Source organism: Petromyzon marinus, unplaced genomic scaffold (genome assembly GCF_048934315.1).
Source record: "Petromyzon marinus isolate PM22_M1 ecotype Great Lakes invasive population unplaced genomic scaffold, UKy_Petmar_22M1.pri1.0 PM_G_Scaffold_114, whole genome shotgun sequence".
In the NCBI taxonomy this organism is placed as follows: Eukaryota; Metazoa; Chordata; class Hyperoartia; order Petromyzontiformes; family Petromyzontidae; genus Petromyzon; species Petromyzon marinus.
Genome location: NW_027422667.1, coordinates 460,428 through 484,139, shown reverse-complemented (window position 1 = coordinate 484,139; position 23,712 = coordinate 460,428). Strand labels below are relative to the sequence as shown.

The following is a 23,712-nucleotide window of genomic DNA, read 5'->3' as shown; positions in this document are numbered from 1 at the left end:
CACGAGGGGGTGGGTGGCCAACACCACGCCCGACCGCCTTTATCTCCCCCAGTGGTGATGTTTACTACACACCACTACACCAGGTACTCATTTGAGGCTGAGTCGACCTAGGGGAGGCCCAGGACCGGTTCAGAGAATCGTAGCGCGGCGTAGCGCTAACCACTACACTACCGCTCCCCACATACACACACACAGACACACACAGAGACACACACATCACACACAGAGACACACCCAGAGACACACACACAGAGACACACACATCACACACGGAGACACACACATCACACAGAGACACACACACAGAGATACACACAGAGACACGCACACAGAGACACACACCACACACAGAGACACACACGTACACACACACACGGAGACACTCACACAGAGACACACACACGGAGACACACAGAGACACACACACACAGAGACACACACAGAGACACACAGACACACACACATCAAACAGAGACACACACACAGAGACACACACACAGAGACACACACATCACACACACATACGTACACACAGATATACACACAGAGACACAGATACACACATATACACACAGATACACACACAGACACACACAGATACACACACACACTTACACTATTCAACTATAGACGAGAGACCTTCTGCAGTGATCTATCAGTGCAGGAACGGAGCTGCTGTGAGGCGAGGCGCTTGGAGCTCTCTGATTGGTCCAAGCGGCGACTTGGAGCCAATCAGATTTGGTTCCTCCCTAGCCACGTGACGCGGGATTTTTTTTCCCGCCAAATTTTTGAGACTCCTCCTCGGCCAGGCGCCATTTTGAGAGTCGTGAGGTGCGGATTTGAATTTTTTTTTATTTCGGAGCAGAAATTAACGACGATGACGACCCCCCAGGGGTGCGAGATCGCCTCTCGTGAGGGAAAACGTGAGGTAAAAAGTGGCCTCAAATGTCCAGCCCGTGATTCGCAGATAGTTTAAATATGCACTGTTGAATTTATGGGCAGTGTTGGGTCTATGGGGCAGTGTTGAGGCTATGGGACATTGACCAAATACAAACGATTTAATTTGTGAATAATAATGTAGCCTGGTTATTAAGTATGGTGAGTGTACTGACAGTCTATAATGTAGACTGTAGTAATGGTTATTAAGTTTGGTGAGTGTACTACAGTCTATAATGTAGACTGTAGTAATGGTTATTAAGTATGGTGAGTGTACTGACAGTCTATAATGTAGACAGTCTATAATGTAGACTGTAGCCTGGTTATTAAGTATGGTGAGTGTACTGACAGTCTATAATGTAGACTGTAGCCTGGTTATTAAGTATGGTGAGTGTACTGACAGTCTATAATGTAGACTGTAGCCTGGTTATTAAGTATGGTGAGTGTACTGACAGTCTATAATGTAGACTGTAGTAATGGTTATTATGTATGGTGAGTGTACTGACAGTCTATAATGTAGACTGTAGTAATGGTTATTAAGTATGGTGAGTGTACTGACAGTCTATAATGTAGACTGTAGTAATGGTTATTAAGTATGGTGAGTGTACTGACAGTCTATAATGTAGACTGTAGTAATGGTTATTAAGTATGGTGAGTGTACTGACAGTCTATAATGTAGACTGTAGCCTGGTTATTAAGTATGGTGAGTGTACTGACAGTCTATAATGTAGACTGTAGTAATGGTTATTAAGTATGGTGAGTGTACTACAGTCTATAATGTAGACTGTAGTAATGGTTATTAAGTATGGTGAGTGTACTACAGTCTATAATGTAGACTGTAGTAATGGTTATTAAGTATGGTGAGTGTACTGACAGTCTATAATGTAGACTGTAGTAATGGTTATTAACCTGAGTGAGTGTACTGACAGTCTATAATGTAGACTGTAGTAATGATTATTAAGTATGGTGAGTGTACTACAGTCTATAATGTAGAATGTAGTAATGGTTATTAAGTATGGTGAGTGTACTGACAGTCTATAATGTAGACTGTAGTAATGGTTATTAAGCTGGGTGAGTGTACTGACAGTATATAATGTAGACTGTAGTAATGGTTATTAAGTATGGTGAGTGTACTGACAGTCTATAATGTAGACTGTAGTAATGGTTATTAAGTATGGTGAGTGTACTGACAGTCTATAATGTAGACTGTAGCCTGGTTATTAAGTATGGTGAGTGTACTGACAGTCTATAATGTAGACTGTAGTAATGGTTATTAAGCTGGGTGAGTGTACTGACAGTATATAATGTAGACTGTAGTAATGGTTATTAAGTATGGTGAGTGTACTGACAGTCTATAATGTAGACTGTAGCCTGGTTATTAAGTATGGTGAGTGTACTGACAGTCTATAATATAGACTGTAGTAATGGTTATTAACCTGAGTGAGTGTACTGACAGTCTATAATGTAGACTGTAGTAATGGTTATTAAGTATGGTGAGTGTACTACAGTCTATAATGTAGACTGTAGCCTGGTTATTAAGTATGGTGAGTCTACTGACAGTCTATAGTGTAGACTGTAGTAATGGTTATTAAGTATGGTGAGTGTACTGACAGTCTATAGTGTAGACTGTAGTAACGGTTTTTAAGTATGGTGAGTTTACTGACAGTCTATAATGTAGACTGTAGCCTGCTTATTCAGCTGGGTGAGTGTACTGACAGTCTATAATGTAGACTGTAGCCTGGTTATTAAGTATGGTGAGTGTACTACAGTCTATAATGTAGACTGTAGTAATGGTTATTAAGCTGGGTGAGTGTACTGACAGTATATAATGTAGACTGTAGTAATGGTTATTAAGTATGGTGAGTGTACTGACAGTCTATAATGTAGACTGTAGCCTGGTTATTAAGTATGGTGAGTGTACTGACAGTCTATAATGTAGACTGTAGTAATGGTTATTAACCTGAGTGAGTGTACTGACAGTCTATAATGTAGACTGTAGTAATGATTATTAAGTATGGTGAGTGTACTACAGTCTATAATGTAGACTGTAGTAATGGTTATTAAGTATGGTGAGTGTACTGACAGTCTATAATGTAGACTGTAGCCTGGTTATTAAGTATGGTGAGTGTACTGACAGTCTATAATGTAGACTGTAGTAATGGTTATTAAGCTGGGTGAGTGTACTGACAGTATATAATGTAGACTGTAGTAATGGTTATTAAGTATGGTGAGTGTACTGACAGTCTATAATGTAGACTGTAGCCTGGTTATTAAGTATGGTGAGTGTACTGACAGTCTATAATATAGACTGTAGTAATGGTTATTAACCTGAGTGAGTGTACTGACAGTCTATAATGTAGACTGTAGTAATGGTTATTAAGTATGGTGAGTGTACTACAGTCTATAATGTAGACTGTAGCCTGGTTATTAAGTATGGTGAGTCTACTGACAGTCTATAGTGTAGACTGTAGTAATGGTTATTAAGTATGGTGAGTGTACTGACAGTCTATAGTGTAGACTGTAGTAACGGTTTTTAAGTATGGTGAGTTTACTGACAGTCTATAATGTAGACTGTAGCCTGCTTATTCAGCTGGGTGAGTGTACTGACAGTCTATAATGTAGACTGTAGCCTGGTTATTAAGTATGGTGAGTGTACTACAGTCTATAATGTAGACTGTAGTAATGGTTATTAAGCTGGGTGAGTGTACTGACAGTCTATAATGTAGACTGTAGCCTGGTTATTAAGTATGGTGTTTGTACTGACAGTCTATAATGTAGACTGTAGCCTGGTTATTAAGTATGGTGAGTGTACTGACAGTCTATAATGTAGACTGTAGTAATGGTTATTAAGCTGAATGAGTGTACTGACAGTCTATAATGTAGACTGTAGTAATGGTTATTAAGTATGGTGAGTGTACTGACAGTCTATAATGTTGACTGTAGCAATGGTTATTAAGCTGAGTGAGTGTACTGGCAGTCTATAATGTAGACTGTAGCGGTACGTAGCTAACCGTGCTAATTGTGTTTTGGTTGCATTTTGCACAATTATAATCGTACAATATGGCACCAATCTTTAGCACGAATGTTCAGTTTTATCCTGAACATTCAGCTCTGACACTTTCAGTGAATACCTGAAATGATTTCCATTGAGAATGTCAATCTCTTGACACTTAAGGGGAAAATAACCCGGTGGGTTATGACCACGCGATGCCTCGCATTCACCAAGACAATGCAGTGAATGTGCTGGGGGAAAGTAAGCACATTAAGAGCAAATATCCTAAAAAAAATGTTTTGATAAAACTTGACCATAACGTACTCTTTGGCTTTTTCGGTGAAGTCACATAACGGCCAGCATGTTTTTTTTTCCCTCCAAATGTTTTTGTAATCTGTGCACATGACCTGATGAAACGAATAACATTTTTTTAAAATAACCCACGTGACAGATCCAACTAATCTCTCTTAAACTATAAACTAGTTTTTCTATTTTATTGTACAAGGTAAGGCCCACTGAGCTATGTAGCTTTTTTTCACAAGCGACCTGGCCATCACGAATGAAAGCTCAACACAAAGTGACTTCATCGTGTGGAAATGTATCGCAGTTAAATATTTTAAATGCGTGACGTTAATTCTAAATCTGGAGGGGGGGAAACTGGAGGAACCAGAAACAAATCCATGCAACCACGAGGCAGAGACACGCACACTCCAAATATACTACCAGCAGCTCCACTATCAACAACAACAACCGCAGTTCGCCACTAAGTGGCGGTGACATCACCACGACGCTTGTGCCAGGCGATGTGCACCTTGAGGCCACGTGAATTGTCGAACGCCCGCTGGCAGGAGGTCACGGGGCAGACCCAGATGCGACAGGTCGACTGACTGAGACGACTGGCTGATGCACCACCTGTGCCCCCTACTGTGCCAACTTGCTGTCCTCAACGGATGGCACCTCAGCCAGCCACTCACAGGGGTGACTTCTTCCAATATTTGAGGCACCGCAGCCTCAGCAGGGTCATCCTCACTTTGTGCCACGATGTTTTCCTGGCTGAGGGATTTTCCCTCCCCCAGGACCTCACAGAAATGCTCAGCAAATCTGCGAACCTGTTCCTGGGGGTCGGAGATTGGATCACCATTTTTTCCCCTAATGATGGTAATAGGTGTGGCGCTGCAGGTTACTTTTTTGATGGAGTTAAATAGAGATTTGTGATCACGGGCCACTGAGGCAGACTCCATCTCCTCAGCAACCCGCGACCACCACCCATCCTTGCAGCGCCTCACGGCTCTCCGAACCTCCGAGCGAAGGCTGCGGTAAGCCTCCTCATTCTCTGACGTGGGATTCTGTAGCCGATGACAGTGGGCCTGTCGCTTTTTCTCAACCATCCTGAACACCTCCTCTGTCAGCCAGGGTCTCTGGGGAGGTCTGGACCGCGTACCCAAAGCAGCCATTGCAGCTGCATGAGTCACAGTCCTAAACCTCGCCCATTTACCCTCGACATCAGGAGGAGTCGGGGACGATGCCAATCCCAGCCGCAAGCGATGATGAAATTCTCGCTTGCAACTTTCATCAGATAACTGAGACCAGGCCACTTTATGTTGGAATGGGGTCCTGGGTGTACACCCACCACCGGAGTGGAAGAATGGCAGGCGCATCTTACAGATGACTAGTCGATGGTCAGAGGGCAGATCAGCTCCACGGTAGGTCCTGGTGTCAAGGACATGGGCTCGCATTCGCTGGTCCGTCACTATGTAGTCCAGCAGATGTTCTTGCTTGGACCCGGCATGCATCCATGATGTTGTGTGGATGCGCCGATGCCGGAACAGCGTGTTGGTAATTACAAGCCCATGGGCTGCACAAAAATCTTGCAGCCTCCTACCGTTGTTATTGGGCTGATCTGGCCCATGCCCTCCAATCACTCCAGACCAGGTGCCAGTATCATGACCAACTCGGGCATTGAAGTCACCCAACATGATGACTCTATCCCGAGGGGCCACTTTAGCCAGCACCTGTGACAGGAGGTCATAGAAGGCATCTGACTCATCGGCTTTGCCTGCATCCCTCCACGGATGTTCATCTTCGGTGGGGGCATAAGTAACCACGACCACCATTCCTCGCCTCCGGTTGATGGGAAGGCGAGCCCAAAGTAGCCTGGGGCTTACAGCTTCCCACACCTCACCGCCACGCTCCCACGCCCCCTTCATTCTTTTGTTCAAAAGAAGACCCACACCCTGTTGTTTGGCAGTCTGCTGCCCCGAGTAGAGGACTGTCCACCCCTCATGGTGGCAGGAGCCAGAGCCGGTCCACCGGACCTCCTGAATGCCGCATAGATCCAGGCGGTACCGGTCCAGCTCCCGACAGAGGAGTGGCAGCCTCTCCTCTGCAGTGAGCGTTCGAACATTCCACGTGGCCACCCGTAGTGGCTTTTCGTTGTTTCTGGAGTAGCCCCGAGGGTAGGTATTCAATCTCCTGGCTCCGCCAATTGGGGTTTGGCCAGGAGACGTCATAGACGCCTGGCCCCCCGGGGCCTCCGGCACAAGCTTATTAGTTACATATTTCAGTTTAATTCGTGGTTTCGTGGTAATTAATTGAAGGTGGAGGGGTTACCAGCCCCTCGCACCCGTCCAGAGCCCCCGTTTAGCCCCTGTGGTGGACACATATGCCATGAGGGGAGGAGCCAATCAAAATTGGATCTCCCCCCACAGCACTGTCCACGACAGAGTTGCCCGTCCGGCACCGCGAGGAGGTAGGGGGTTGTTTTGCCGGACACACACTGACACACACACTGACACACCATGATACACACACTGACTGGAGGAGGTGGAGCGTGGTCAACACATCTACGCCTGAAACATTTTAGAAAGAAGCGGAGAATACGGAACAACCCACCTGTTGTCCATTTCGATTTCCGTGTTGCCTCTAATCTTCAGTCTTGCTGTGTATCCACCGTCTGCTGGAGCTCACCTTCTATAGCGAAGATATCCATCATCTCCAGTTTGTGTGTCTTTAATAAATTGTCTCGGATATTTCTTGCTGCTCTCTATGTCCTTCATACATGCTGCTGCATTGACATTAAGGTTTCCGCATGGTCCATGAATCATATTTGCGGTCACTACTGCAAACAGATTTTGGGTCTTCCTCTGGATTTGGAAACTCGGCAGATATAACATCGATTTGGATTGGATGATTTTTTTCTTTCAGCCAGATTAAAATCTGAGCGTGGGGAAGTCATCTACATCATTAGACCACCTTTGGCGGTACCAAAATTAAGAACGGAAATGGTTTGAAACATCTTTCCAATGGTTACTAAGCCAGAATCTATCTTCTCGGTTGAAATTGTCTCTGTGCTTGTATATGTGAATGGCCTCATGAACAAATCTCTCATGGTAGTCGGTTGGTTTGCAAAGAACCTCCGTCTTGGAGAAGTCAATGTCATGTGAGCCCACTGAATTATAACAGTGATCTGCCACGGCAGAGGAGTTCGTTCTACCATGTTTCAAGTCTGCTTTATGTTCGCGGATGCGGTCCGAGATATGTCGTTTGGTTTCTCCAATGTAGCTACTACCACAGAGGCACTTTAGTTTGTAAACGCCCAGGTACTGTATGTCTGGAACAGCATCTTTTACAGATGGAATCAGATCACGTATTTTATGTACTGTGTTGCATCGGACCTGGATCTTGTATTTATTCAGGATTTTGGAGATCTTTTTAGTGACCCCTGCAATGTAGGATAAGGTGATGGTTTTGAGTGGATCCACAAGAGGATCCTTCATGACTGGAGTGATGGCTTTGCGGATTGTGTAGTCGGAGTAACCATTAGCCCTGAGAGGCTGAGAGCCTGGTGTACGTGCTAAAGTTGAGGGTAAGAATCCACCCATTTTTTCGCCATATAGAATTGTGATATATAACGACTTATTGTTGGTAGCTTAGCTGATTGGAGAATATATAGAGTTTATTGATAACATTGAGGTAATTTATATTTTAGTTTTTTATTGGTTCACTATATAGTATTCATTATATAGTGTAGTGTATACCCAGTTACTATGAATAGCTCAGATGTGTAGGCTTTGACTTCAAGATAGCCATTTCTGTGACCAGTCACAAGCTAATCACTCAGCTATTTCAATGCTAAATTCTCCTAGTTATTTCAATGCTAAATTCTCCTGTTTGATTTGTAATAGATGCCTCTGTGAATGTGTATGCTGACTTTAACATAGCCATTTCTGTGACCAGTCACAAGCTAATCACTCAGCCGTTTCAATGCTAAATTCCAAGCTAATTCCTTTGTCAAGGCGCTTTGTTTCTTCTCACACAGCTTAAAGGTCGCGATCTGAGCTTGGCTTTGTTCGCTCCAGCGCTGTCCTCCAGACAGTCTCGTCCCTTCACCTGATGAAGGCCGCTTGTGTTGTGGCCGAAACGTCGTGAGGATTTTTTGTGTTATTTTATTTTATCAATTTATTATTTTATTCTCATTCTACGTGACTTTACCGAAAGAACCAAAGAAGATATCCTGGATCGTTTTGGTGAACGCTACAACAACAATACTCATTTCTATACAACGTCTGTCTCACGTGATTACTCTGTGTGGTTCATAAGGTGGGGCGTGTGCTGCTTTGATGATGGCAATTCAACCCCCGACCCACCACCCTCCCCAACAACTCGCTCCAACCATTCTGCGGTCATGATTTGGGACTGTGATTCCATTTGCAAGTAAACTCACATTTCAACAATGAGGGTTTGAAAGCATTAAGCATTAGCTCTGTCTGCATGTCTGCTCTGTTGTAAAGATGATCCAATATGAACACAATTGTAGTACAACAGCTCACGTTGCTATTAGGGACCTAACAATGTTGAAAACTGGCCAAAATTGATTAAACGGCCCACTCATGGTCCAGAGCAGAACTCGGTACCACCTAAGGTAGCAAAACTTCAGTCGTACCCATTTATTTGGATGGAAAATGAAAGTAAATTACTTGATAGTCTCACTCATTGCATTTGTTTATCACTGGCCACATAGAGAAATTGAAACTGCTCAATGTAGGCCACCTCACGTGGTACCGACAAAGGAGACATCTCATGGGCTATGAAAAAATAAGAATAGGTTGTATCCTTTCTGGCAATAAAACAGATCTTAAGATTCATTGAAGAAGGTTTCTGTTTGGTGTTTGAACATCTAAACACCTGTTTTATTGCCAAAAAAGGATCAAATCTCTTCTTATATTGTCATACTTTGATACCGGCAAAACGGTCTCATTTTGAAGCGTCTCATGGACTATTGGATGGGGAGAAAAAAACCGGCGCTAAAAGTCAGCGCCGACCTCTCCTGTCGTGCCCAGTGACGTCATCACGGGCGAAGTTCACCGCGCGAAGTCAAACGCCGCCTCGTGAGCGCCGCTCGAAACGCAAAATCATCGCTCGGTGAACATTTCCGAGGACAAACAAACGCATGCCGGGAACCGTGTGAGTTTGTGTTTCTTGTTTCCTCTGCGCAATGTGCGGGAGGGCTTCATCCAGCAGTGGATTGACAAAAGCGCTGTATGCATACTGCACAGGCTACGCTAACGTCACATTTAGGCCCATGGACCGAACAAACGCGGCTCTCTTTCTCCATCCGTCTCCACTCTCTCTCTCTTCCTCTCTCCACTGCTGGCCTGTAGGTTTGGGCCGAGCGAGTTCCTGCCGGGGATTTGGCTCTTCAGGAGCTGATTCCCCCCGTGGCTTTGTCGGCACGAGGCGACTGCGCGGAGTGTCAAGGGCTCCACCGGGCCCCAAGGCGCCGCCCCGGCACCACCGTAGTAGCCAAACCATCGGCGCTCGGCATGGCCTGTATGAAGGTCCTGCTGGACCGCATGTTGCGCACGGGGTACAACATCGTCCAGGAGAACGGACAGAGGAAGATCGGACCACCGCCCGACTGGCAGGGGCCCCCTCCCGCCCGTGGCTACGAGGTGTTTCTGGGGAGGATCCCGCGCGACCTCTACGAGGATGAGCTGGTGCCCGTGCTGGAGACGGTGGGGAAGCTCTACCAGCTCCGCCTCATGATGGAGATTAGCGGAGAGAACCGCGGCTATGCGTTCGCTACCTACGCGACGCTCGTCGAAGCCACGGATGCCGTCAAGAAACTCAACAAATTAGAGATCCGTCCCGGACACCGCATTGGAGTCCACTTTAGCGTGGACAATCGCCGCCTCTTCATTGGGGGGCTGCCAGAGGACAAGAAGCGAGCGGAGGTGATGATGGCGATGAGCGGTGCCACGGAGGGCGTGGTGGACGTCAAGATGAGCGTCTGTCGCTGGGACAAAACTCTCAACCGAGGCTACGCGTTCATCGAGTACGGGAGCCATCGCGCGGCCGCCATGGCCAGGAAGAAGCTCCTTCGAATCACCTTGCAGCTATGGGGCCGGACCATCAAGGTGGACTGGGCCATCTCGGAGCGGGTGGCTGCGGCCGCGGCGGTGGAGATGGAGGCGGCCGTGCCAGACCTGCTGCAGCCGGAGTGCACGGGCACCGGCAAAGCCGCACAAAGCCAATTTGGGGGCTGGGGGGCACGCATGCAGCTGTGGTGGGTACCTCTCCACCTGCGGCCCATGCCCATTGCTCTCGAGGCACTGCCGGAGGCGGCCATGCTGTCGTGGGAGGTGCGGCTGCGGATGCTGTGCCAGACCGCCGGCGTCAGCTACCCAATCTTCGAGCTGCACGCTTACTCGGAGCCCGGGATACCCGTGGGCCTCCTCTATAAGATGTCGATTCCTGGGGTGGGAGGAGGCGCCGGCATCTTCCCCGAATTTCTGAGCTCCAGCGAGGAGGGAGCACGGGAAGTGGCGTGTCAGCTTGCCTACAACATCTTCAACAATGCGAATCCCCCGCCTCCGGCCACGCCCTCTCGTGGAACCTTTCGAGCAGGTTACCGGAGTAACTCGGCTAGCCCCACCTGTTGCCTTTGCCCCAGATGCGCCTCCTTCCCTGATTGGTTGTTACCTCTGTGGCCGTACCTGTTAAGCCCTTGCCAGGCCAGCAGGTGTCACCCTGTGATGTCAGCAGGTGTCACCTTGTGATGTCAGCAGGTGTCACCCTGTCATGTCAGCAGGTGTCACCCTGTGATGTCAGCAGGTGTCACCCTGTGATGTCAGCAGGTGTCACCCTGTGATGTCAGCAGGTGTCACCCTGTGATGTCAGCAGGTGTCACCCTGTGATGTCAGCAGGTGTCACCCTGTGATGTCAGCAGGTGTCACCCTGTCATTACACTTTAATGAAAACCGACAACAGAATCCTTGAAGAAAAAACTAATTCAGGTGTTTGACATGTCGACGCCATTTCGTTTTGAAAATGTAGCGGAGAAAAATATATTTTGTTCACATCGCATTCTGTTTTGTCAATAATCTCTGTAACGTGCGCCTGCTCTGCAAGGCATGCATTAACCCCTTTCTGTCTCAATTTAATTCCCAGCATGCAATTCTCCAAGCCTCAGATTTTATAAAATCTTTCGCGCAACTTTAATCCTGGTAAATATATTTTTGTTCTTTTAAAACACAAGCATTATATTTAGTCTATTGCATGGCTAAAGTATTCTAAGTAAAAATATAAATTGTATTAAACCAATGTTAGATCATCGCTATGATAAATATATTTCTACCCTACAATATACAAATCTACATTGTGCTAATGTTTCAATTCTACTTTTATTAACTTTCAAATATAGTGTCTAGGACACATTTTCAAAGATATATTTTAATGTACCCAGACAATATTTGCACGTGCCCACATTAAAAAAACTTGCAGACTGCATACATAACTACGACAACAGAATCCTTGAAGAAAAAACGAATTCAGGTGTTTGACATTTCGTTTTGTACGGGAGAAAAATATATATTGTTCACATCGCATTCTGATGTCAAAACATTTGATTCTTTATAAAATTGAAAAACCCTTGAACAACTTTGCTGCACACGGAGATGTCCGTGCACCGCCTCGTTTCCACAGCTTCTATCCCGGTGCCATTTGTATTTCATGCACATACCGCTGTTAAGAGTTTGATGTTTTATTGATTTTCAATTTAGGTGTTTTTTTCCTGTAATGTTTTTTTGTACATTTTTTAGTGGAAATAAAGTCCTGAAAAGTCTCTTCCTCTCTCTCCACTCTCTCGGCCGAGTCTCTGCCACTTTTGGTTCTGAGTGTCGCATGCTTGGGATCCTTCTTTCCCTCCTCTGTGGATTTAATTTGATTTGCTGATTTACACGTCAACATATTTAAGACTTTTTCCTAATCATTACCAACGTTTCCATGGCCAGGCACTTTAGAGTAACTTATTACCTTTTCCCACAGCATCATAATATAATTTTCCTGGATCATCACCTTCATAGCTTTGATCCATTACCAATTTTTTTTCAAATTTTCTTGCTGTGGTTTTCACACCTGATGATGATTGCTTGTGTTGCAGTCGAAACGTCGTGAGAATTTTATTGTTTTATATTTTTATTATTTTATTGTTTTCCTTATATGTGACTTTACCGAAAGAACCAAGAATATGAATCCCTGCAGTCACGAAAGCTTTAAATCTAAATTCAATCACCAATGGTTTACTGGTTCGTTTTTGTATTTACTTATGCCACCGTCTTTCCCCGTGCGACCATGTGGCGTGAAGTTGTGTCGCACATAAACAGAATCTGTTCACATCACGATTTTCCATACTCGACTGTCAGTTGCCATCCCCGGGGCAATGTGCACATTTGTCGACTCGGCGAATCGATTTGATTTCAGGTCCCGTTGGGTCGCCCCTTTTGTGCTTTTGCGTGAGCCGGATTTCAACGCAATTCCCGATCCGTTGTGGTGCCACGGTCTCGGAGCAACTCCGCCATCGCCTCGACTCCCCCGTGGCCCCCCACACCGAGCACGCACCTGCAGCGCGCACACGTAGCGTCCTGGCGGGGGTTTGCCCGTCACGACGGGTTTTCATCCGAAGGGTCTCTGGGATGAAAGTCCCGCGGTTTCCCGGTGCCAGGAGAATGGCCGACCCTCGCAGAGCGAGTCACATTGCGGCGCCCCTGAGTTGGCTTCAAATTGTTTGGGCGCGCGAAGGTTCGACGGGTCGGCGGCGACGAGTCGCGCGCGACGCTCCCCGCCTTCTCGAGCCGCTCGCGGCATCTGCGACGCCGGCGAGCGCCGCTACGAGGCGGCGATAGGCAAAGTTCCCTTTCGTCTTCGTCCCTCCGACTCTCACGGCGTCCGCGAGACGCCGTGAGCACGGCCGCGAGGTACGTGATGGGGCCTGCGAGCATTTGCGGACTTGGGTAGCGGTAGGCCTAGGCTCCGCTCGTAGAATATTCCCTCCGGGCGGTGCGGGGTTTGCGCCACGAATAAAAGTTAGCAGAGAGCATCGGTGTGGTGCGCGTGTGATTCCCGTGCGGAGCGGCTGCGTGGGCGGATGCGCGGCGAGAGCGAGGGCGGAGCCGCGGCCGGAGCTCGCGCGTTGAGATCATCGCTCGTCGGCGTGGACCCGAGTGGGCCGCCGCGTGCTGCGTCAGCCGTAGTGGGCGCGCGGCGTGCACGGACGCGCGTTGAGATAATCGCCCGCAGGTGCGAGACCGTTCGGGCCCCGTGTTAACGACGGCTGCGGTGCGCGCCGATGCTCGTGGAGGTAATCGCTCGCCGGTGTAGGCGCTAGCGTGCCGCTGTCCGCTGCGTTAGCGATAGCCGCGGTGCGCGCGGGGGTGCGTGGGTTTACTCCGTGCGGCCGTGAGCCAGCAGCACGAGTCTGTCCCTCGGAGAGGGCGCTGGCGCGGGGGGCCCGATCGCTCGGTCGGCGGGGGCCCGGCGGGAGCCGACCGACGCGGTGGAGGAGGCGGCGGAAGGGGCGAACGTCGCGCCCCACCTGCCCAGCGAGGGCGGTGGGGTGGACGTCGGCCCCCACACCGCCATGGCCCTGTACACAACTCAAGGAGCAGGGAAAATGGTAATGTTGCTTGGATTTAATTTTAATATTATTGCAACTGTATAGTTTTGATATGTTTTATTGAAAAAACATTCACGTGCATTGGCATGTCCCTCTGTCTCAAACATTAATAATGTATCATCTGCAAATGTCCTTTAGCAATATAAAAAATGTAAATGTTTGTTCAACATTGGTATGCAGCTTGAAGAATGACGGAGTCTTATAACTGAAGACACTTCGGATTTTCAATCAAAATTTACAAATAATCCACTCTACCATAAACATGCTACATTCCAGCTAAAGTATAGTAGTATATTACTGTAAAGTAGTATGGTGTATAGCACAGATATTTTGTACAAACCCAGTGAGATGGGAGTGCTGCTTTGATGCATTACGCTTGGATCCGATCTCATGGGTTCAATTCAGGCTAACCCCTAAGGGTACAATTTTATTTTTACAGTTTCAATCGGACCAAGTACCTGGGGAGGTTTATTCCAAGTCAACATGGCTTAAAATCTGCCATGCTGAAATAAAATAGCTGGACGTTATTGCTTCTGACGTGAGTGCAGGACTCGCTATCCATGCCAAGGTGCGGAGGCTCATTTGGGCGACCAAAGGAATTCCGAATGCATGTTACAATAACGTTAATTTCAGATGACTGGATTCATTGGTAGAGTGCTCCAACTTGGGCAGAGATTTCTGGCTGGAAAGTGATGTGGTTAAAACGTTTGTCTCGCAGTTTTAAAGGTTGCAATTTCAAAATACAGTTTGGGCATCAGAGCTCAATAAATTCAGTACTACTCTGTGTGAGGTTAAAAGGAGTCATCCAATGGAGAGACTGGGCTACGCCATATAAATGTGGAATTTATATCAGTTGACAGGTCAAACGTACTCTTTGTCCTTTTTGGTCACTTTATTATTATAGGCTAGTGGTGTTTGTGTGTTTTAATCACAGAGATAGTGGGGGGGGGGTGGCATTGCACCTCGCTACACCCATCCACTGCTGACGGTAGAGGTTGTGTCTGTGTGTGTACACACAGACACAGTGTAAACACACACAGTGTACACACACACATTGTACACACACACAGTGTAAACACACACACAGATTGTACACACACAGTGTACACACACAGTGTACACACACACACAATGTACACACATACACACAGTGTACACACACACAGTGTACACACACACAGTGTACACACACAGTGTACACAGACACAGTGTACACACACACAGTGTACACACACACAGATTGTACACACACAGAGTGTACACACACAGTGTACACACACACAGTGTACACACACACAGTGTACACACACACACACTGTACACAGACAGTGTACACACACACAGTGTAAAGAGTGTACACACACAGTGTACACACACAGTGTACACACACACAGTGTAAACACACACAGTATAAACACACACAGAGTGTACACACACACACAGTGTAAACACAGAGTGTACACACACAGTGTAAACACACAGAGTAAACACACAGTGTAAACACACAGTGTACACACACAGAGTGTACACACACAGTGTACACACACGCATTGTGTACACACACACAGTGTACACCCACAGTGTACACACACAGTGTGCACACTGTGCTCACACAGTGTACACACACACAGTATATACACACAGTATACACACACAGTGTACACACACACACAGTGTACACACACACATTGTACACACACATAGTGTACACACACACAGTGTACACACAATAATGTCCACGTTGTTGTTGTAGCTGCGCCCACGCACCCAAGGGAGGGAGAAATGAAAATGAATCTAAATCAACTTAAACTCCAATCCCGCTCTGTGACGTCACCACTCAGCATTACTTCATCGGCGTGAAACGCCAGGGGGAGGTGTACCTTGCTCGGGACGTCATGTCACCAAGGTAATACACCGCGCTCTTGAGCGTGACGTCACCTCCGCTTGTGTCACTGCCGATTGCGTTCCAGTGCCAATCCTTATTTGGGCAAAGCTACGCCCAGTGACGGCAACTCATTAACATAATTTATTCGTTAAAGCCGACGAGTTCATTGCCCACGACACATGGGACGAGTACCATTAACATAATTTATTTATTCTCTATTTAGTTACGGAGCCGCTCATTGTTGGAGGAGCATGTATCGTTCCCCGGATGTGACGTCATGTCACCTGCTGCTGCGTGACGTCACGATGTAACTGCACTGAAATCCGAGGTGAGAACTTCTCATTGCGATTGTGGTTGTTGTGATGGTGGTCGTTGTGGTGGTGGTTGTGGTGGTTGTTCTTGTTGTTTACCAAGGTAGAGCCTCGCTCTCTCTCGTAGGGATGTCAGTTGAGTAGCAGCGAGCATGGGAATCGATGTCCAGGTTGGAACTTTACAACGCGGGGCCTATCACGCGGGGCCTTGCCTCCTGCCCTCGCCTGATTGCGTTCACTTTAATTATCTCGCTTAAGTTTAATTTGTCTTCACCCGGCTCGCCACTTTGTAACTTTGTTTTATTGTAAATATTCACGCAGTTTTTATTTTTTTCACCAGGCCAAACCCGCTTGAGCTGCTATACCGCTCTTATCAGAAGCGACCTGCCCACAACAACACAAGGTGAGGCTTTGTCAACGTGTGTGAATGTTTTGACTTAACTTTGGTGACTGCAGGAATTAATATTCTTGGTTCTTTCGGTAAAGTCACGTAGATAGAAAATAAAATTAAAATAACATAATAAATTTTATTTGTTTAAATGAAGCAAAACACCCCACAACGTTTCTATGGCAACATTAATGTTGAAGATGCGAGGGCTTACAGGAATATTTATGACATTTGCCCTCTCATTGCGTGCCATGACAGTGCTGTTTGCACAGTCACACATAGTCACTGTAAGATGTTTTTCTTGGTCGTGTTTTTGTTTTGTTGCTTGTTGTGGTTGCACCCGATTCAAGAGCCGAATGGCTCACAGGACTATACTAAAATAAATAAAACTGAAAATCAAAAAACTAAAACCGCGTGATGAATTTTGTGAAAGTTTTTCACTGCATCTCCAAATATATATAAAAGGCAAAGTTGTGATTGTGTGTGTTGTCTGTTCACAATGTTTAGCGTACTTCCCGACATGCAACAAACTGTAAATTTGCCATGTGGGTACTTTCCAGACTGTACACCGTACACACATTATGCAAATACACTTTTGTGTTGTTTTTAGGGGGGGGGGAGGGGAGCTCAATAATGTATAGATTTTTTGCACGGCAAGTGAGCTGTGCCGTCAAATCTGTCACGTGACCCGCGCACGTGTAAGCGTAACGCATTGTAGTGTAGCCGTTAGCGTTGTCTGTGTGTGTGTCTGTGTGTGTGTCTGTGTGTGTGTGTCTGTGTGTGTGTGTCTGTGTGTGTGTGTCTGTGTGTTTGTGCCTGTGTGTTTGTGTCTGTGTATGTGTCTGTGTGTGTGTGTCTGTGTGTGTGTCTGTGTGTGTGTCTGTGTGTGTGTGTGTCTGTGTGTGTCTGTGTGTGTGTGGAAGCGTAACGCATTGTAGTGTAGCGGTTAGCGCTACGCCGCGCTATGAACCCGGCGACCCGAGTTCGATTCCCGCTCACGGCCACCACCGGCGACGATTATTTGAACCGCTTCTGGGCCTCCCCTAGGTCGACTCAGCCTCAAACGAGTAACTGTTGTGGTGTGAACATCGCCACTGGGGAGACAAAGGCGGCCGAACGTGGTGGATCCAAGTCCCAGGCGAAGCCGGGTAGTACAGCTAGTCGTGAATATATGAATAAGTATAGACGTGTAAGGCACATGTGACTGTATATATTCATTCCTCTGTGCCTCGATACTGACGTGTAGATGGTGTGGATATTCTTATTTTCTGTCTGCAGCTGACGCTGGTCTGATGGAGCAAATGCACTCAGCGCAGCTCGGTACGACAAGTCAACAATGCGACCAGCGTGCATACGGCACGGATCGGACTGGAAATTTGACACAGCACCAGAGAACTCGTACAGGAGAGAAACCCTTCAAGTGCACTGTGTGTGACAAGGCATTTTCAGATTCATCGAGTCTTAAAAAACACCAGAGAACACACACGGGAGAGAAACCCTTCAAGTGCAGTATGTGTGTGAAGACATTTTCAGATTCATTTGCTCTTAAAACACACCAGAGAACACACACGGGAGAGAAACCCTTCAAGTGCACTGTGTGTGGGAAGAAATTTTCAGATTTATCTACTCTTAAAAAACACCAGAGAACACACACGGGAGAGAAACCCTTCAAGTGCAGTGTGTGTGTGAAGGCATTTTCACAGTCATTTGCTCTTAAAACACACCAGAGAACACACACGGGAGAGAAACCCTTCAAGTGCCCTGTGTGTGGGAAGAAATTTTCAGATTTATCTACTCTTAAAAAACACCAGAGAACACACACTGGAGAGAAACCCTTCAAGTGCAGTGTGTGTGTGAAGGCATTTTCACAGTCATTTGCTCTTGAAACACACCAGAGAACACACACGGGAGAGAAATCCTTCTTGTGCAGTGTGTGTGGGAAGACATTTTCTGATTCATCCGCTCTTAAAACACACCAGAGAACACACACGGGAGAGAAAGCCTTCAGGTGCACTGTGTGTGGGAAGACATTTTCAGATTCATCTACTCTTAAAAAACACCACAGAACACACACGGGAGAGAAACCCTTCAAGTGCAGTGTGTGTGGGAAGGCATTTTCACAGTCATCTGCTCTTAAATCACACCGGAGAACACACACGGGAGAGAAACCCTTCCAGTGCAGTGTGTGTGGGAAGGCATTTTCAGAGTCATCTGGTCTTAAATCACACCGGAGAACACACACGGGAGTGAAACCCTTCAAGTGCAGTGTGTGCGGGAAGGCATTTGCACATTCATCAAATCTTCAAGTACACCAGAGAACACAGAAGCATCAGAAGATCCACAAGGAGTGGAGTCTGAAATCAGCTTGTGAAAGTCAAAGTGCCACCATGAGCCCATCCCTCATGAAACAAGAACCAGAAGAAAATCCCAGCTTAGACACTTTTAAAGTTATCGAGGTGAAATATGAAGAGGTGAAGGCGAAATGTGAAGAGGTGATGGTGAAGAGCGAAGGAGTGAAGGTAAATTGTGAAGATGATTCAACTCCAAAATGGGACCTTCACATCGATGGAGGCAACGTGAAGCAGGAGGAGAATTCTCACTGTGAGGCAGAGCGAGGCAACTCCCAGCAGTTTGTGGAAGTGGAGGTGTGGGTGGACTTCCTCCTAGACAATACAAAGTCAAGTGAAGACCCGGTAGATGTGTAAGCTTGATATAATGTTGCTCCAATAGATGCACCTTTGTCACAGGCCTTTAATGACAAGAACGTGAAGTTGGACACTCAATTTTTAGGTTCAACCTGCAGAGTAAGGGCGGCCAGTCTTTGTGGACCTGTGGGTTGGGTAGATCTTTAACCAGGAGCGAGAGACAATATGCCCCCAAGCATTCACTATGTTATCATAATTGCATTTACACGGTGCTTGCTTAACCGCCTCAGCAACTCGGAGTTTTGTGTCGTACCTCGTCTGAAACACTCGAAGAGCATCCCCAAGTTGCAGCTGCCCCTGTGTGGCACAAGGTGGTGGCCCTGCACCGGCCTGCATGTGGACAAGAGCCTGTCAGTAGGGGGCGATGATTGATGCGTCATCTCAGTTGTGTAGTTTGTAGGTAATCTTGATTCGAAGCTTTCGTGACTGCAGGAATCCACACTCTTGAGTTCTTTCGGTAAAGTCACCACGTGGGTAGAAACATAACAGATCACGGCGTTTAGATCACAACACAAGCAATCATCATCAGGTGGGACACCCACAGCAAAAGAAACTGCTGAAGTAGTAGGCGCCTACTCCAGCAGTTTCCTCTTATTGCTGCTGTGCTTGTCCCACCTGATGACGATTGCTTGTGTTGCCATCGAAACGCCGTGATCTATTATTTGTAGCGTAATGTTTAGAATTTGCTACATTTTGACCCAGACGCCAGCATGCAACGGCCTACTCGTTTTGAATGACGCAACATTAGTACGGTGTACATACACTATATTCTTAGTTTTTTCGGTAAAGTCACGTTGAAGAGAAACAACAAAATAACAAAATATATATAAAACAATAAAAAATTCTCACGACGTTTCGACCATAACTCAAACGGTCATCATCAGGTGTGTCGGTTTGCATAAATTTATTTTGAAAACGGCATATTTATTTATTTTGTACCTCTGCGGTACAAAATTCTACTCACCTGGTATCAACAATCAAGGGTATTTCCCTGTCCCCAGACGACCTGCTTGTCAGTTTTGATGTAGTTTCCTTATTCACCAAGGTTCCTGTACCTGACACCATTGCAATCATTGAAGACTTGGTTCATCAAGGACTAAACACTGAGGTACCCCCCCTGGTGAGACACTGTTTAACCAATACATACTTCACTTGGAATGGAACTTTCTACAAACAAACTGAGGGCACCCCAATGGGCTCCCCCCTTTCTCCAGTTATAGCTAACATTTTCATGGAGAAATTTGAGACTGACGCCATCCAGACTGCCACTCTGCGCCCAACCTTATGGAAGAGATACGTGGATGACACTTTTGTCATCTGGCCACATGGCCGGCCTGCTCTAGACAAATTCTTCGACCACATCAATTCCATACACCCAGCCATCAGATTTACCATGGAAGTCGAAATAGATGGCATGATACCTTTTTTGGATGTCCTAATTAAAAAGAGACCTGATGGTTCAATGAGCCACTCTGTCTACAGGAAAGCTACCCATACGGATGCTTATCTGAAACCGGATTCCCACCACCATCCATCACAGAAGAATTCTCTCATCAAGACTCTGTATCATAGAGCCCAATGCATATCCGACCAGGAACACATAAGCAGTGAACTCAAGCACGTACACCAAGCTCTTAGGGCTAATGGTTACTCCGACTATACAATCCGCAAAGCTATCACTCAAACCATGAAGAAGAACCCTCTTGAGGAGCCTTTCAAAACCATCACTTTACCCTACATTGCTGGGATCACAAAAAAGATCTCCAAAATCTTGAATAAACACAAGATCCAGGTCCGTTTCAACACATTACATAAAATCCGTGATCTGGTTCCGTCTGTAAAAGATGTGATTCCGGACATACAATACCCTGGTGTCTACAAACTAAGTTGCCTCTGTGGTAGTAGTTACATTGGAGAAACCAAACGCCATATCTCGGACCGCATTCGTGAACATAAAGCAGACCTTAAACACGGTAGGACCAACACCTCGGCCGTAGCAGATCATTGTTCTAATTCAGTAGGCTCACATGCCATTGACTTTTCCAAGACGGAGGTTCTTTGTAAGCCATCTGGCTTCCATGAGAGATTCGTTCATGAGGCTATCCACATATACAAACACAGAGACAATTTCAACCGAGAAGATGGATTCTATCTTAGCAATCATTGGAAAGATTTGATAAATCATTTCAGTTCTTGATTGATTGTTCACGCTTACAGTGCCTTTCAGACAGCATACATAAAAACAAATTTCGTCTCCCCCCTCCTCTTTTCAAAAAATAGATGGACTAGTCCTGGCAAACTGCCATCGTTGCGCGTGACGCAAACGTTATTTTTATATATATAAATAAATATGCCGTTTTCAAAATAAATTTATGCAAACCGACACACCTGATGATGACCGTTTGAGTTATGGTCGAAACGTCGTGAGAATTTTTTTTATTGTTTTATATATATTTTGTTATTTTGTTGTTTCTCTTCAACGTGACTTTACCGAAAAAACTAAGAATATGAATTACTGCAGTCACGAAAGCTTTAAATCAAAATGTACATACACTGTTAAGCAGACGGTGCGTATTTGTAAAATAACTTCTTATTAATACGATGTTATGTGATGCAGTCAATTTCGCTGCAGTAATTCAATGTTGTTAATATGCCCGTCAAGGATTTAGAATGAATGCTTGTCTGATTGTGCGCGTGCATGTAACATTTTGTCTGAGGGTCAAATATTGAATAAGTGATGTTAAGACAAAGTGTGTGTGTGTTTCGGAAGTAACCTGTACAGAGAACTCGGGTGAGACCCGTTGTTCTTGTGATACAGGTCAAAGGGTACTTTTGTGGTTCACGAAGCGTCTGCCTCTGGAGCAACTCATTGTCTTTGAAATAGGGAGCACGCTCGGATCATTCATCAGTTACAAGGCATACCACTTGAAAGTTAAACGTATAGGAGGAGATACATTCTCTACAACACGAATTGTAGTTTTGTCTTACGTGTTGACGTAGATTTTGTCTAAGACTATGAATGCTCCTTGCTGATTGACGTCTGGATGTTCGTTACCTATCGCTTGAAGCAAACCCCACTGCTGTTGTTGAGACGCTGTGCACCAATAAGGGTCCAACACATTGACGGCCTTCAGGCCAGGAAAGTTACAACATTTGCACACGAAGGACGCATTCACACAAGTACCCCATGTCCGTTTTGAAGTTTTAAAATGAAACATCTTTAAATTGTGTTGTGTTTTGAATTAGATGATTTTATTTCTTCATTAAAAGCTTGTATCAATTTACATCTGGAAGACTTCATTGAAAGGGACATTTCGTGTGAATTTTCTCTCGTCATTAAGTAGATCGCCTTGCCGGGGGTTCGGTTCAATGTGGACACAAACAGTGTACACACACACAGTGTATACACACACACAGTTTATACACAGTGTACACACAGTGTATACACACAGTGTACACACACACAGTGTACACACACACAGTATATACACAGTGTACACACAGTGTAGACACAGTGTACACACACAGTGTACATACACAAACAGTGTACACACAGTGTACACACAAACAGTGTACACACACACTGTACACACACAGTGTATACACACAGTGTACACACACACTGTGCACACACAGTATACACAAACTGTACACACACAATGTACACAGTGTACACACACACAGTGTACACACACAGTGTATACACAGTTTACACACACACACTGTACACACAGTGTACACACACAGTGTATACACATAGTGTACACACACACAGTGTACACACACAGTGTACACACACAGTGTATGCACATAGTGTACACATACACACACAGTGTACACACAGTGTACACACACTGACACACACACAGTGACAGACGCACAGTGACACAACAACAATCGCCATTCGCAACTAAGTGGTGGTGACGTCACCACGACGCTTGTGCCAGGCACAGTGACACACACACAGTGACACAGTGACACACACAGCGACACACACAGCGACACAGTGTACACACAATGTACACACACAGTGTACACACACACAGTGTACACACACACAGTGTACACACACAGTGTACACACACAATGTACACACACAGTGTATTCACAGTGTACACACACAGTGGACACACAGTTTATACACACAGTGTACACACACACAGTGTACACACACAGTGTATACACATAGTGTACACACACACACACAGTGTACACACACAGTGTACACACACAGTGTATATACATAGTGTACACACATACACAGTGTACACACACAGTGTATACACTGTACACACACAGGGTATACACAGTGTACACACACAGTGTACACACAGTGTACATACAGTGTATACACACAGGGTACACACACAGGGTACACACACAGTGTATATATACACACACACAGTGTACACACACGCAGTGGCACAGAGTTTATACACAGTGTACACACAGTGTACACATACACTGTACACACACAGTGTACACACACACAGTGTACACACACACAGTGTATACACAGTGTATACACAGTGTACACACACAC

General features: G+C 46.0%; 2 protein-coding genes across 2 annotated transcripts; both read left to right on the top strand.

The window, feature by feature from the left end:
- The first annotated feature begins 800 nt into the window (after nucleotides 1–800).
- On the top strand, nucleotides 801–10,986 carry LOC142909283 (dead end protein homolog 1-like). Its single transcript, XM_076059714.1, has 2 exons — nucleotides 801–928; nucleotides 9,589–10,986. The coding sequence occupies exons 1-2, from the start codon at nucleotides 878–880 to the stop codon at nucleotides 10,984–10,986; spliced, it is 1,449 nt and encodes a 482-aa protein (XP_075915829.1). The 5' UTR covers nucleotides 801–877.
- A 5,442-nt stretch (nucleotides 10,987–16,428) lies between these two features.
- On the top strand, nucleotides 16,429–21,027 carry LOC142909282 (uncharacterized). Its single transcript, XM_076059713.1, has 2 exons — nucleotides 16,429–16,479; nucleotides 17,743–21,027. The coding sequence occupies exon 2, from the start codon at nucleotides 17,757–17,759 to the stop codon at nucleotides 19,167–19,169; it is 1,413 nt and encodes a 470-aa protein (XP_075915828.1). The 5' UTR covers nucleotides 16,429–16,479; nucleotides 17,743–17,756; the 3' UTR covers nucleotides 19,170–21,027.
- Nucleotides 21,028–23,712: the final 2,685 nt, after the last annotated feature.